This window comes from Mercenaria mercenaria, chromosome 7 (genome assembly GCF_021730395.1).
Source record: "Mercenaria mercenaria strain notata chromosome 7, MADL_Memer_1, whole genome shotgun sequence".
Classification (NCBI taxonomy): domain Eukaryota; kingdom Metazoa; phylum Mollusca; class Bivalvia; order Venerida; family Veneridae; genus Mercenaria; species Mercenaria mercenaria.
The window spans coordinates 68,852,479-68,867,686 of record NC_069367.1 but is presented as its reverse complement, the minus strand read 5'-3'; the positions used below and the strand labels follow the sequence as shown (position 1 = coordinate 68,867,686).

The following is a 15,208-nucleotide window of genomic DNA, read 5'->3' as shown; positions in this document are numbered from 1 at the left end:
ATTTTCAGTTGCTCGACAAAGCGTTCGGACTACAATTGTTACTCGTGTCACTCAGGTGAACTCGGGTGACCTAGTCAGAGTTACACGAGTTTGTATGCCGAATTCACCCAATGATGTTATGAAATAAAGCGATGGATCATTGCACTCGCCATCGCTACGATAAGTGTTATACACGTACATCATTGTTATTGTCGAATAAATATATATCTATGATATATTATTTATTATCATTACAAGTTAGTTTCATATTTTAGTCATTGATTGTACTCTAAACATATAATATGCTTTAATTGTCTACTTTGTAATTTAAATCATATAACTGTTGTAAAAGGAAACGTTCTCATTTCATTATAAATGTGTATGGTATTGTTTTCCATGATATGCTCCATTCATTAATAATTATGTGATGTTATACGTTATTCATTGCACTCGCCATCGCTACGATAAGTGATATACACGTACACCATTGTTATTGTCGAATAAATATATATCTATGATATATTATTTATTATCATAACAGTCCTCTTGCCAGTAGAGTCTGGAAGGTAGAACCATCTGCCCATGCAAATAAATATGTTGCCAGGGATAGACAAAGGTCGGCTGAAGTAGCAACATTTTAAGCTCTACCGAAGCAACATGTGACACAAATTAAGTATTGTATTCGAATATCATCTTTCTTCCGATTGTTGGACGATAACAGATATCTAAAGATGTAGATTCTATTCAGATAACAGCTATGCACAGTTTTACATTAATGTAAGTATCCATTTCAATAATCGTTCAAAGACAATATTTTGTCCGAAACGGCAAATCAATTACATGCTTTGCCTATAATTATCACTGCTCTTCAGATTGGCAGCTGTTGTTACAGATTCTCAGCGAGTAGTGACATCGTGTTCTATTTATTTGATATATTTTATGGAACGTGCAAGTTGTGTAGTCAAAAACATACTTTAAAGAAGAGTTGCTCTGTCATCTCAAATATAAGCTCTGAAGTAATATGATTGGTTAAGCGGATTTTATTGAATCTTTAAACTACTGCACATGAATTGAATTTGTTTCGGTCTGTGGTATGCATCTTTAGTTTCGGACAAATTAGCTATGACATTAATAACAACAATTCTTAAACGTACAAAGAGGTCAGCTACGCCGAACTTGCTGATTCTGACGGGTGTAGCGCTGATACTACTAATAGTTTTGAACGGTAAGGGAATTTTATTTTTCAATTGTTTCAAGAACATTACTCACTGGTTCAAATGACGAATTTCAGATTTAGTTTTTCTATAGATAGTTTGAAAATAGTGCACATAGTTTAAATTCATAATATTACCATTCCGCTTGCGCTTTCCTGGCTTCATGTTTTAGATATAGGAAAATTGAAACTTTATTTTTTTATATGGATTAATTCAAATAATGCATGACACAAGAGTAACTGATGGCTTGTTTTTATTTGCCGCCGCTTTCCGTTAGAAAATTTCTTCTAACAACTTTATTTAAGCTTTTAGTCCAGAATGAAGTTCTTCTGCCTCTTCCGAGCAAACAGTACATTGTTAAAAGTGATCAGTTGAATTATTCAGCCTAAAACTTGATTTGTTATTGGAATTTTCCGTTTACTAGCATTTGATTTGTTTGACATTTTACGCCAAAAAAACTTCGAACGTTTATATAATAATATGTAGCCGGTGTGAAGTAAGTATAAGAGCGGTAACAGCAGTAACAGCAGTATTTATGCTATTACTGCTACAAGGTTATAGCTGTAAAAAAAGTAATACTGCTGTTACTGATGTTACTGCTCTACTGCTAACTTCACGCCGGTTAATATGTAGATCGTTCTATTTGTCATCTACTGTTTTCAGAATCAGTATAAATAACAACATTGCATGTTCGTTGATTCTGGCAAATGATACCCTCCATGACTAAGCAATCATGCCCAAACTGCCCTTCAAACCAAATATGAGCTACTTATTTAGTCCAAATTCAAAGACGGTGGACTCCAAAGGCAAGCTGCTTTTGAAAATTCGAATGAAAATTCAAAGGGGTGACGTACAGTTCTTTTTAGAATGAAAAGAAAAACACAGCCCCTTCCTTACACTGAAACCCTATAGCAGAGTATGTTTTGTGAACATTCTGAAATGTACAAAAAATACATTGACAAGTAAAATATATTAATTTATTTCACACCTACATATTTTTAACCAACTGGATGTTTTTCTTTATCACTTGACAATACAATAGAAACCAGTATTGTACTGTGTGTCACATTTTCTTAAGTATATATAGTAACATCCGAAATCTACAATCCACAAATTTCATATTTTTTTATATTTGACGCCAGTCCCAAATTAACCGGGGCAACTCTTCCGATTCCTTATAAGGAGATTTCGAGTTACTTCCCTTGTATATAGCGATAGCAGTAATTTTTTTTTTCAATTCAATTTCTTAGTTGGAACGCTTCCTATCCAATTATCATGGTTTCGGTTCAAAATTTCACGAAAAGTTGTTTTCCAAATTGTTTGCACTGAGAGTAGATCAAAATGTATAGAATCTATGTGTCATCACTCAGATAAGAACGTATTTTATATTAATGTGTGTTGTTGTTTGCGAGCTAAATGCATGAAGTTTTGTTTTCTACATCTAACTTTTTATGGTGTGAAATAAAGAGGTAATTGAACAGCAGTACACAGTTCACATCAGTAATAATCCATATTTGGACTCAGCATTCGCCTCGTCCAAATATGGATTATTACTGCTGTGTACTCGTCCAATAGATTCAGTGTACTCAACACTGTTAAATAACCTCATAATAAACATATATGTAAAGTATGCGGACAAGGGAGACCAAACAAACACCCGGAACTGTCAATGAGGTAGTGTCCAAATTTTTAATCAGCAAATCGTACACCATAGTGTCTGTAGATATCTTGATTTATTCTATATCTATTCTTTTTATCCAATCGTGAACGTTTATTTGCAACACGTGACCGTACAATATATTTTTCCGTATTGGACAAATGTGCGTGCAAAAGTAACCTATATTTATGCCCCCCTTCGAAGATTTGCAGATGTCGGTCGGTCGGTCGGTCGGTCGGTCGGAATGCAGACCAATCCGTTTCCGGATGATAACTCAAGAAAGCTTGGGCTTAGGATCATGAAAGTTGATAGGAAGGTTGGTCATCACCGGCAGATGCCCCTATTGATTTTGAGGTCTGTATGTCAAAGGTCAAGGTCACAGTGAACCTGATCAGTTAAACGGTTTCCGGATGATAACTCAAGAACGCTTGGGCTTATTTTTTAGGATCATGAAAGTTGATAGGAAGGTTGGTCATGATCAGCAGATGACCCCTATTGATTTTGAGGACAGTATGTCAAAGGTCAAGATCACAGTGACCCTGAACAGTTAAACAGTTTCCGGATGACAATTCAAGAACGCTTGGACCTAGGATCATGAAAGTTGAAAGAGAGGTTGGCCATGACCAGCAGATGACTCCTTTTCATTTTGAGGTCAGAATGTCAAAGATCAAGGTAACTGTGACACGGAACAGTTAAACGGTTTCCGGATGATTACTCAATATTGCCTGGGCCTAGGATCATGAAAGTTGATAGGGAGGTTGGTCATGACCAGCAAATGACCCTATTGATTTTGAGGTCAGTATGTCAAAGATCAAGGTAACTGTGACACGGAACAACTAAACAGTTTCCGGATGATAACTCAAGATTGCCTGGGCCTAGGATCATGAAAATTGATAAGAAGGTTGGTCATCACCAGCAGATGACCCCTTTTGATTTTGAGGTCAGTATGTCAAAGGTCAGGGTCACAGTGACCCGGAACAGTTAAACAGTTTCGGATGATAATTCAAGAACGCTTGGGCCTAGGATCATGAAAGTTGATAGAGAAGTTGGCCATGACCAGCAGATGACTCCTATTGATTTTGAGGTCATTAGGTCAAAGGTGAAAGTCACAGTGACCAGGAACAGTAAAATGGTTTCCGGGCGATTACTCAAGAACGCTTGGGCCTAGGATCAGGAAAATGTTTAGGAAGATTGGTCATGACCAGCAGATGTCTCCTTTTGATTTTGAGGTCATTAGGTCAAAGTTCAAGGTCACATTGGCCAGGAACAGTTGAACAGCTTCTGGATGATAACTCTTAGGCCAAGGGTCATGAAAGATAATAGAGAGGTTTATCATGACCAGCAGATTACCCCTATAGATTTTGAAGTCAGTAGGTCAAAGGTCAAGGATACATTGACCAGGACCATTTAAACCTTTTCCATTTTTTCCATTTCTTTTTTTATGACCCCTTTTAATATTTAGGTCAATAGATTAAAGGTCAAGGTCAGGTTATACCAGAACAGTAGAACTTTTGTTTACCGTGAGCGTATAATTTCTGTTCCTTGTGCAATTACTGAATGCATTAAGGGGGGCATTTCGTGTTCGACGAGCTCTTGTTTTCCGCACAGTTCCATGTAAAACATACGCACGGCTACTAAACGCTAGCGCCACCACCAAATTTTGGTGATAAGGAAAAGAGCTATCGACATTTCCGTGGTGCAGCTATCGCCCATTTCTACTTGTAAACACGTGAGTAAAATTTATATTTTACCTTATATTAATATTTTTATTGATAGAACTTTTTTCGAAAATCGGAGAATGTAGTTCCGTGTAACAACACTTTTACTGCAAGTTGGCTGTGATTTTATTAAAATATTATGCACATTGTGGTGTCGGGAGCTTTTCTCCCGAATCTGACAGTGGAACATTTTCATATCGGCCAGTATTCGAACACCATTCCGATGAATAGACACACTGTAAGAACATACTTGCGCATGCAAATGGTGTAGAAATGATAAATAACTATATACGCACACACCATGAATAATAGAATCTCTGGTTAGAAGAAATATACCAGGATTTTTAAAAGTGGTGGCGCTATAACTCTAGTGATGGCGCTATACAGTAGTGGTGGCGCTGTTACGGCATTCAATAATACGAACTGTTGACGCATCCGGAACAAAACAAACACCAGCATTCTCTAACTGATAATTTTCCTGCAAGGAATTATGTTATTAAAGAAAGAAAAACACGATAATAGTTTATTTACCATTATGAAACATTCTCTATCTAAGAAAAAAAGAACAAAATACTCACAGACCCTTGGGACTCTTGTAGTCAAAGTAAATATTTTCCTTTGTTTAAAATGTTAATTTAGAATTATCTCTTACCTTTAAATATTCTACTTAAATACAAACGTAAGTGTACTTTAAATTCAGGTCAAGAAAAATAGAAGCAATACTCTTATTTCAAACAAAGATTTGTGTCCAGGAAATAATTTGAAGTAAGTGTAGAATTTATTTGTTATATTAAGATTCTGAAAGTTACTTCCCTTTGTTTTTATACGTCGTTTGCATGTCGTTGTAAACAAAAGATCTTACTTTCACAATTCTTTCTGAAAAGTGAGTACACATTTTCAATTCAATTGATTAAATATGATTTATCAATAGAGCTTAGATGTACAATCTGAATCCATATACATGTAGATTATTTTGCGGTCATGTAGAAGTTACTACATGTATTTTGTTGAGTAACGTAATTTGGGTGTAGTGTGGGATCGGTTGATAACATCGATTATTGTAGAAATTACCGTGGCTTGCAGACAGACATTTTCATATATTAAAATTGAATATATCAGCTACTAATAATATACAACAGCGCCACCACTACTGTATAGCGCCACCACTTTAGTGATAACGCCACCACTTTCAAAAAATACTCGTTTTTTAACATTTTACTGTGTTTTTATAATTCTTTGGTGTATTGGAATACGTGTAATTCATTTCTACACCATTTGTATGCGCAGGTATGTTCTTACAATGTGTCTGTTCATCGGAATGGTGTTCGAATACTGGCCGATGTGAAAATATGCCACTGTCAAGTTCGGGAGAAAAGCTCTTGGCACCACAATTTGCATAATATTTTAATGAAATTACATTCGACCTGTAGTAAAAGTGTTGTTACACGGAACTACATTCTCCAATTTTCGAAAAAAGTTCTATCAATGAAAATATAAGACAAACTATAAATTTTACTCACGTGTTTACAAGTAGAAATGGGCGATAGCTGCACCACGGAAATGTTGATAGCTCTTTTCCTTATCACCACAATGTGGCGGTGGCGCTAGCGTTTAGTAGCCGTGATACGATAAAGCCCGAAACGCGTGAAAATGTTCCGAATGTAAATCGGGTGAAGTAGGCGCTCAAGTCTATGTACAGAGTTTGATTACGCAAAACGCTTCTTGAAATCAGAGTTATTTGTCGTTTGTTTTTAAAAGGTTATCTAGAGCTTAACATTGTTCTGTATTATATATATTTGCACTCATACCAAGCTGGTAAAATACAGAAAAGGCAGAAATATAATATTCAATGAATCATTTCTAATTTAAACTTAAACAAAATAGATACAGAATAATAAGGTTATTTAGCATTGTAATGTACAATACGAGATATATTTGGACTCGTACCCAGCTGGGTACTCTTCCTAATATATATCCGTATTGTACAGAAAAATGTTAAATAACCTATTGTAGTATGCTTGTCTCTGTTAAAACACTCTTACGCTAGAATGACATCATGTGAACGTGCGGTGACGTCAATGTTTTTGTTGCGACCAGGAAAGAGCGCTACTATATTTGATCTACATTTTTAGACTGTTGAAAAATTATAACGCCCGATATATAACCGGCCGTCGTGCATAAAGAAGTGTTAAAACACTCTTTTGCTATAGATAAGTTCTTAAATAATACAAATCATTGAGTATTACCTGCATTAAGAACTGGAATATGTCACGCAATATCTGATTCAAAATTAGTGAATTGCTTAGCAAGATTTTGTTACATGCTATATGGCGGCTGTCATTTCTCGATGTGGCCTAAAATAATAGTCCAGTAAAATCGTTTAAAAAAAACTTCAGAAAATGGGAAAAGCATAAACATTGGTACATAAATACTTTAGGGCAAAACTCAAAAAAATGAACATGAGACCCACTCCAAAAAATCCAATATGGCCGAAAAATCCAAGATGGCCACCATACATGTATATATTTTAAGAAATACCTAATATTATCTATAAAACTTATACAGACACTTACAGTCATCACTAAAATTAGCTAAAATCACCTGTTTGAACAAATTCAAACATATTATATTAACAAAAAATACTGCACTTCCATCAAAAACGAAACAAAAGTTGTCTCCCTTGGATGAAATGTGCTATTAAGCAGAACAAAAGTCAGAATGCATTTATGCGAGTCAAAATTAAGTATACAATGGTAACTGGGATATCAAAATGTTTCAAATGGCAAGAGTCCTATGTAGAACTTTACAACAATTGTAAATTATTAAAATAACAGTCGAACTTCGATAACTCGAACCCGTCGGGACCGACAAAATGTGCCCGAGTTATTGGTAGTTTGACTGATCGAACAATATATTATAAATGAATTTGGTCGGGACCTGACGATGGGTTCGAGAGAATGATGGTGTTTGAATTATTTGAGTTCGAGCGAACGAAGTTTGATTGTAGTGTGTACGAGTGAATAAATGACATGTGTTTCACTTTGTCATTAGTTTTCGCGACTCAGAATTTGTTAGTGTTGCTGTGTTCATTTAAATCTATTTACACTTAGAGAACTAATGACACTTAGAAAAACTATATAATTTATTAAGTATGTTAGTGCGACAGACCATGTGAACATCCCTGGCCTGTCAGATAATCATGATTTCCTTGGGAAAAGTCATTGCCGTTTGATCAGCCTAGTCAGATTTACATTTGAATGTTCCTGTAATATTCTGTTTTTGTCAAACTGTAGCACATTGTGCCATAACATAGTTTTATAGTTTAATGTTCATACTGCGCACTTACAACTCCTTGCCAGGTTCTCACTGCGTCTAACACGTTCCCACTTATTTTCTTACATGACCCATCTTCACGTCCAGTGCGTTTTTACTACGTTCTTAGTACCACCAGTCAGATTGCACCCCTCGCTTACCAGGCGCTTACCATGCTCTTATCACGTTCTCACTGCGTTCGTCGGCTACTTATAAATACTACGACACGCGCCTCTTTTTCATCCCTTCTGCAAGTTATATTGTGTCCGCATCTACACTCAACAACAATCAAATATAATATACAACAAGGCCACCGATGAAATCAGAGCAGTCTTATAGAGAGGCCATTGTGGCAAAAGCAAAGACATCGTGAATGGGTATATGAGGGTCCAGAAGTCCACCACAAACTGCCAGTGCTGCTGAGTCCATGATTATGTGGTAATTCCTTATGAAGTGCGTTCACACCCGTTGCTGGTTAAAAATGAAGTTATCGGGAATTGGATCCAGTATTCATACTCAGTTCTCAGAATCTGAAACAGACACGGTGAGAACCTAGACATTTTAAGCACCGAAAGAACGTATTGATAACCTAATGCAGTGTTCTACAATGTGGTACAGACGTACCATGGTCATAGCACACACGCGCGGAGAAGTCGTAGTGAGTACTCCACTGACGTAGCAAGAACGCAATGACAGCCTAGTGACAGCGCAATGAGAACGCCATGCAGTCTTTCCCGTCCGCACCTCGCTTGTTGTCTTACTAGGTTTTAGTTACGTCGTTACTACGTCCTTATTAAGTTCTTGCTGCCTCCTGACTCGACCACATCCTCACTATGTTTGTTTTGAACATGTCCAAAGTTCGACCGCGCCCTCCACGCCCATGGAGACCATATCACGTTCTTATCGTGTCTACTGTGTTCCTTCTACATTGTACAAGTTCTAACAGCGTCCTGGCAGTTTTTTGGAACGTAGTGGAAACGTGGCTGAGTGTGATGAGGGTATTAATTAGGAGCAGAATCCACCATTTCTACCCAAAAAATATATATTTCTGGATATTTTTGCCGAAATCAAAATAGATAAGGACATATTGAATGTGAGTACTTTTACTAGTTTTAAGACGACAAATATTATTTATTTACCATTTGTAAGGCTATGTCACTACCATTTAAGCGGTCCAATGTAAGAATGACGTTGTCTTGTCAAACAAAACTAACCAGTACTATCCGTGATTACCGGTCAATCAAGCTTTTAAATGCATTTTCTACGCCTTCCTACAAACAAAGTGTTCATATAATATTTCTGTGGTATAAATGAAATGGGACCCTTAACTGTGGTACATCGATCCATATCAAAGATAGCTTTAATTTTCAATATATTGCTGAACGACGTTGTTTTTTGACGTCTGAATTGTTAACCATCAATGATACTCTCCTAGCCACTATCACTGATAAAATTTTGTTTTCTTTAGATTACTGTCCCTACTAAACCCTTATGCAGTAAAGCATTGTCTCTTTTCTTGATTCATAACAAAACATTGTATTGCAGACCTCTGTTCAGAAAATATGCTACTTTGATAATTTGATTTTTTGGCATAACACAATTCACATAAATATTCACCTGATTTAAGAACATGTAGACTGAGAAAAGTGGCAAATAATGTTTTAGCGAATGCAGTATAAGAAATTAGACAAAAGTGGGCCGGATGAACACATTGCCATGGGGACTAGCAACTATTATTTGTCGAAAGAAAATTCTAATTTGACATATCAACTAAATTCCCCATTTTACATCATATAACAGTTTCATCGATTTTTAATGAAATGTGAAGACATGAGAGCACTTTTACGGGTATTTCATGAAAGCTTTGGAACTTTTGATCAGTTTCTTTGATTTCACAGCATCATTCTCAGAGCTTGTTTTTTCTTCTTTAATTGGGTCTAACTTAGATTAAATACCAACGAGTCATTCGATACTCTTCTTTACAACAAAACATGTCAAGTTACAGCTGATCAACCCTTTGTTCACACAAAGAGTAGGGCTACAGTGTGCATTCCGGAAAGATCTGCTACACCTCTTGAACATACTAAAAAGGTTGCCTATCAGGTTTGGCACATATGGGGTCATGTATTCTATCCCTTTTCTAAGATTACAAGTCAAGATAAATAAGGCTGACCAGAGGTATCTTTTATGGATTGGAACCTTTCTGGTAATTTTTGCCTCAAGCACCAGTCTCTGACATGTACCTTATTTCAAAAATTCCATCTGACTTTTCTGAGTAAAATATTTCACAGAATAGTTGCTAAGTGTTGTCAATGAAAGCCACTTTAATATTTTCAGCCTTACTCTTCTTTGTTACACAGTTAGCATTATAATCAAGAATTATGTGATCAATTTATTATGCAGATACTGTGACAGCGGGTGCATTATTATGAACATTGTTTTAAATGATCCTACTAGTCCGTCGTTATAATCTATTATTGCATTCTAAGTCCCAAACCGAAGGGGTAGTTGTCGTATTTGGTGTCATAGGAACTACAATTTTACATAGAACTAAGTTAATAGACCTTCACATTCTCCATATTACCTACTATCTATAAACAAGTCTTTAGAATTTGTACTTTTGAAGTTATTGAAGAATCCACCATTTGCAAATGATGGACGGATATACAGACGGATGAAAAGATTACAAAGGGAGAAAATAAAATAACAAGCATGTTTTCAATTTTTCCTCCTATCTATGTACAATTTTTCAAGAAACGATCTCTCTTAGTTTTAAAGAAATGCAAGATGATGCTTTTTGTCATATTCGTGGACTATTTGTTGCTATAGCCACAACATTTGGTATCATAGGAACAAATTTAAATGACGCAGGCATTCTCCACTATCTGTCTATGTATCAAGTATCATGAAAAAATCTGTTGTAGTTTCAAAGTTATTGCAGTATGCCACTTCGCATGGCTAACGTATTGACAGGTATATGGGCGCAACCCATAAGCCCCCTCTTGCTAAACACTGGTGGGGGAATAACAACAATGTTTTAATATACTGTCGTGGAGGGAATACAAGTAACATATTGATATAAATTGCATATAGTAAAATACAAAATCTTTAAAATATGAAAAAGAAAATGGTTTCGCTATGATAATATTATATTAAACTGAGTTTTAAAGGCTTGATTTTAACCGTTACCATGGAAACAGAAAGAAATTAACAACATTTAACTTGTTATTTTTTGCTTTTGATTCAAATTTAAGATTTATTATGCTTTAATAAAAAGTTGTGCCAAATTTGGTGCTTTTCCCATTTTCTGAATTATTTTGGCATTTTCTGTTACGAATCGATCGGACTATAAATAACGTAGCATCTTACATCTGGTCGTGGCCTTGGATAAAATCGTAGTTAGCTTGTGACAGGCTTTGCTGATCGACATATTAAACCCTTTGTATATCGTGCGAGTGACTACAGTTAGATCTGCGTAATCTGTAACAGGGTTTTCGTGAACTGTGATTTGCAAAATTCAGATGTAAACTGTATACCGTTCTAAAGATCTTTGAGGGTGGTAGTAAGATCGTTTTTAAAAACTCTTCGATAAGTCTAATTTACGACAAGAAATATAGTTTCTGATTGAAAAATATCGGACAAAATAATAACAATGACAAATATTATTTTTAGAAATTTTACAAATGATTTGCTGCAAATATTGCTTATAAGTAAATTTAGATATCCTGAAAGTTTACAAATAAGGCCATCATTAAGAGTTGCGGATGTCTCTAAATTGTTTTTGTACTTTTAGCATGTGTAAATGTTGAGTTCTGCTCAACCCGGGGCTAGAGGGCGTGGACGGTAGCATGCATTTCCACTACCGTCCATGAACAGGCTCAATCAAACCGAGCCTGCAACATTTTCGTTTTTGTCGTGTTGAGCGACCTGTGAAGTTTCCACTTTTTCTATTTTAAAGCCATAATTGAAGTGTGTGAAGGTATTTTTAGAAAATCAGGTACTTACTTCATTTAATACAGATGCCAATTTAAACCGAGAAACATGGCCGATCCCCAGTTATTTACGCTCAAACTATTATCAGAATATTTTTAATAACGCAACAACGTTTCCACCAGTAATTTTACAGTGTTTGTTTACATTTTAATGACCTGTCACACAGGTTGCTCACATAATTATTGGATATTGATATATTATAGGCTAAAGTAAATGAACCCGGAATAACTTGTAAAATGGTAAAAATGATAAAGTCTATATATAGTAACGTAAAAGCCTGTGTAAAAGACACTGTAATATTGTCGTATTCTGACTTTTTTAATGTAACGTTAGGCGTAAAGCAAGGTGAACCACTGTCGCCTTTACTGTTTGTACTATTTATAAATGATGTAAAGAATATTATTGATTTTTTACAATTGTCTGAAACTGATATAAACTTATTGTCTGTGTACATGTTATTATTTGCCGACGATATTTTTCTATTCACTACAAACCCTAACAGTCTTTAGGTTTAGCTTAAAAAATTATACGAATACTCGCTCAAGTGGGGTCTGGAAATAAATGTAGGAAAAACATAAATTTGTGTATTTGAAAAGAGAAAAATCACTCGGAATTATCATTGGTATATAAATGATAATAATATAGAAGTTGTAAATTCATTTTGTTATTTAGGTATGAAATTTTATTACACAGGTTATATGCAATATGCTGTAAAATCTTTAAACGACCAAGCTCTCAAGGCTTATAATAATTTATTATCAATTTGCAGTTCAGTTCCTATGGATATTAAATTCAGTTGTCTCTTTTTGTCTCTCTTGTTACACCTGTATGTCTTTACGGATCAGAAGTTTGTTGGGGATGGGGAGGGAGGGGCAGTTGGGGGGAAGGGAGTGGGGGTAATGTAAAAGAAATTGATAAATTACATTTACGAATTTGTAAACGTATTCTTGGTGTGCGGTCTGAGACCTCAAATGCTGCTGTATTAGGAGAACTTGGTCGTTTCCCATTGTCTATGATATGTAACGAACGTGCATTGAAACAATGGTTAAAAAATAATGAAAAATTCTGATTCTATAATTCACGATGTATTTATTGATGCCTTTAATACTACTGGTAACAATACAAACAAAAAAAAAAACTCTTGGGCTCTGTCGGTGAAAGATCTATTTATTAACCTTTTTGCTGGTAATTACGAATCTTCGCTTAAGCAAAGGCTGCGCGACCAGTATGTTCAAGAATGGAACGATAAATATCAAATCTGCCTAAATTAAATTATTTAAGAAAATTCGAGACTGAGTTTAGCTATGAAAACTATTTAGATGTTATTGATAGGGTTTCTTTAAAGAATTGATTTATCTAGGTTTAGACTGTCTGCGTATTGCCTAGAAGTTGAGAGTGGTAGATTTATGAATGTAGCTAGAAATGATCGTACTTGTAAGATATATGTATAAAATGTCGAATCGGAGTACCAGTTTATGCTATGTTGTCCTTTTTATCGTGATCTACGCCAAAAGTATTGTATTGATCCTTCCTTTCCTTCAGTTAAAAAGTTTGTAAACTATTATCATCAAAAATGTTAGAACTATTAGAAACGTAGCCAAGTATGTATTTCATGCTATGAAAATACGTAAAAAAACTTGATACTGCTGCTTCTTAATTCAATTTATTGTGAACTTATTTAGTATTGCATGTGCATTTATGTCACGTAATTACTCAATATATTATACAATACACTGTATTTGCATTATATACTGTTAATATCATGAATTTGTATTTTATGTATGTATGTCTTGGCCCTCTGAGATATTATTTTGTAATTGCCAAAGGCATGTTTATGCCAATATGCCAAAGAAAAGACTCGTACAAAACTCGATATACAGGATTACCCGTTTTATTGATAAACATAAAGGAACATCATAAACCCCTAATTTTTGTTAACAGCAGAAAATCCTTACAAACAGGTAAACAACCTTTGTAGGGAAGGTTAGTTTTAAAGTAAACATCAGACTGAATAATTTGACATTAGTATATCCGCATTTAAAATGATTTAATTCATAACACTTACGCGCAATGATTATCAAAACTATCGACATACATATTTGATAACTTTTGACGTGAATTGGGGAAAATACAAATCTTATTCCGGCTTTATTTTTTTCTAATATTTTTAGTGTCCAAAATGGTCGTTAATTTCAAAACACCCTACCAAATTCAAATTTTATCAAGAGATTTTGACAATTAAAAAGTCCTATTGCCACCCTGAGATTTGTTTTAAAATACTGTATAGAATTTATGGTATAGTCTAACATTTCAATTAAAATCAAGGAAAAACTTTGTTATGGAAAATGCAGATCAACGAGTAGCAACGCTGCACAAACAGTTCATGGAGTGTATTCATTATTAAATTATAATATGTGCACATATTTCGCTGTAAAATGATCAGAGAATAATGTTATATTGATCGAATATATATGGCTCAGATGACTTAAATAGTATGCAACTTGTTCAACAGCAGTGCAAATATCTAGCAGTAAGACAGCTAAGGATTTCCATATTTCATCAATCTGTTGGTGGTTGCTTCAAACCATAGCAATCAAACGTAAACGGAAATTATAAAGAAATTGCTAATAATCACTGCTAACAATTTATGACTAAAATAACCGGAAGAAAGTTTCGTTTTCTAACCAAAAAATAGCTTGTTGTAGGAGCAGTACTACGCAGGTGTTACATCATGATGACGCAAATAGGTATATCAATAATAATGCATCAGTATGTAACTAAGCTCACCCTCTTGTATAGAGTTCTGTTTGATAAGCTATTTTACTATGTATTCAGTGACTATAGGAACAGTTTATTTTTTGGTTGCGATATCTCTTTAGTTTGAGAAACAGCAATATTCTGAAAGAGCTATGCTGAATCTCTGTTTTATGATAGATAGATTGATAGATATCTTATTTTTGAAAAGAGATAGAGTGTGCGACAATGAAATTTCATTCTCATTTTTCTCTCTCTCTCTCTGAAGGAAGTATCTATTAAAATCTATCAAAAATGTGTTAAAGTTTAAGAGATAGCATGTGACGTGAAAACCCTTGCTCTTAAACCAGAAAACTTTTTTTAAATCAGTAGGCGGGTAAATAACCGCTTTCTACGATATGGCGCGGGAAGAAGCAAATTATTTTTAGCGTTTCTGATTGGTCAATATCTAATTTTGCATAGGGATCAGTCAACTTTCTTTCTGTAACTTTACTTTTTCTGTCGTTTGTTTAGCACTTTACGTTATCAAGTTTTATATTTCAAATAAAGTGCTAAAACGTTAACCTACAGAGGAAGCTATA

General features: G+C 34.8%; 1 protein-coding gene across 1 annotated transcript in view; it reads left to right on the top strand.

Moving 5' to 3' along the window:
• The first annotated feature begins 854 nt into the window (after window positions 1-854).
• Window positions 855-15,208, top strand: part of LOC123553984 (carbohydrate sulfotransferase 11-like) — a 41,515-nt gene continuing 27,161 nt past the window's right edge. The window contains exon 1 of the mRNA XM_045343791.2: window positions 855-1,204. Within this exon, the coding sequence (XP_045199726.2) occupies window positions 1,102-1,204 (103 nt within the window). The 5' untranslated portion in view covers window positions 855-1,101. The remainder of the gene's footprint in view (window positions 1,205-15,208) is intronic.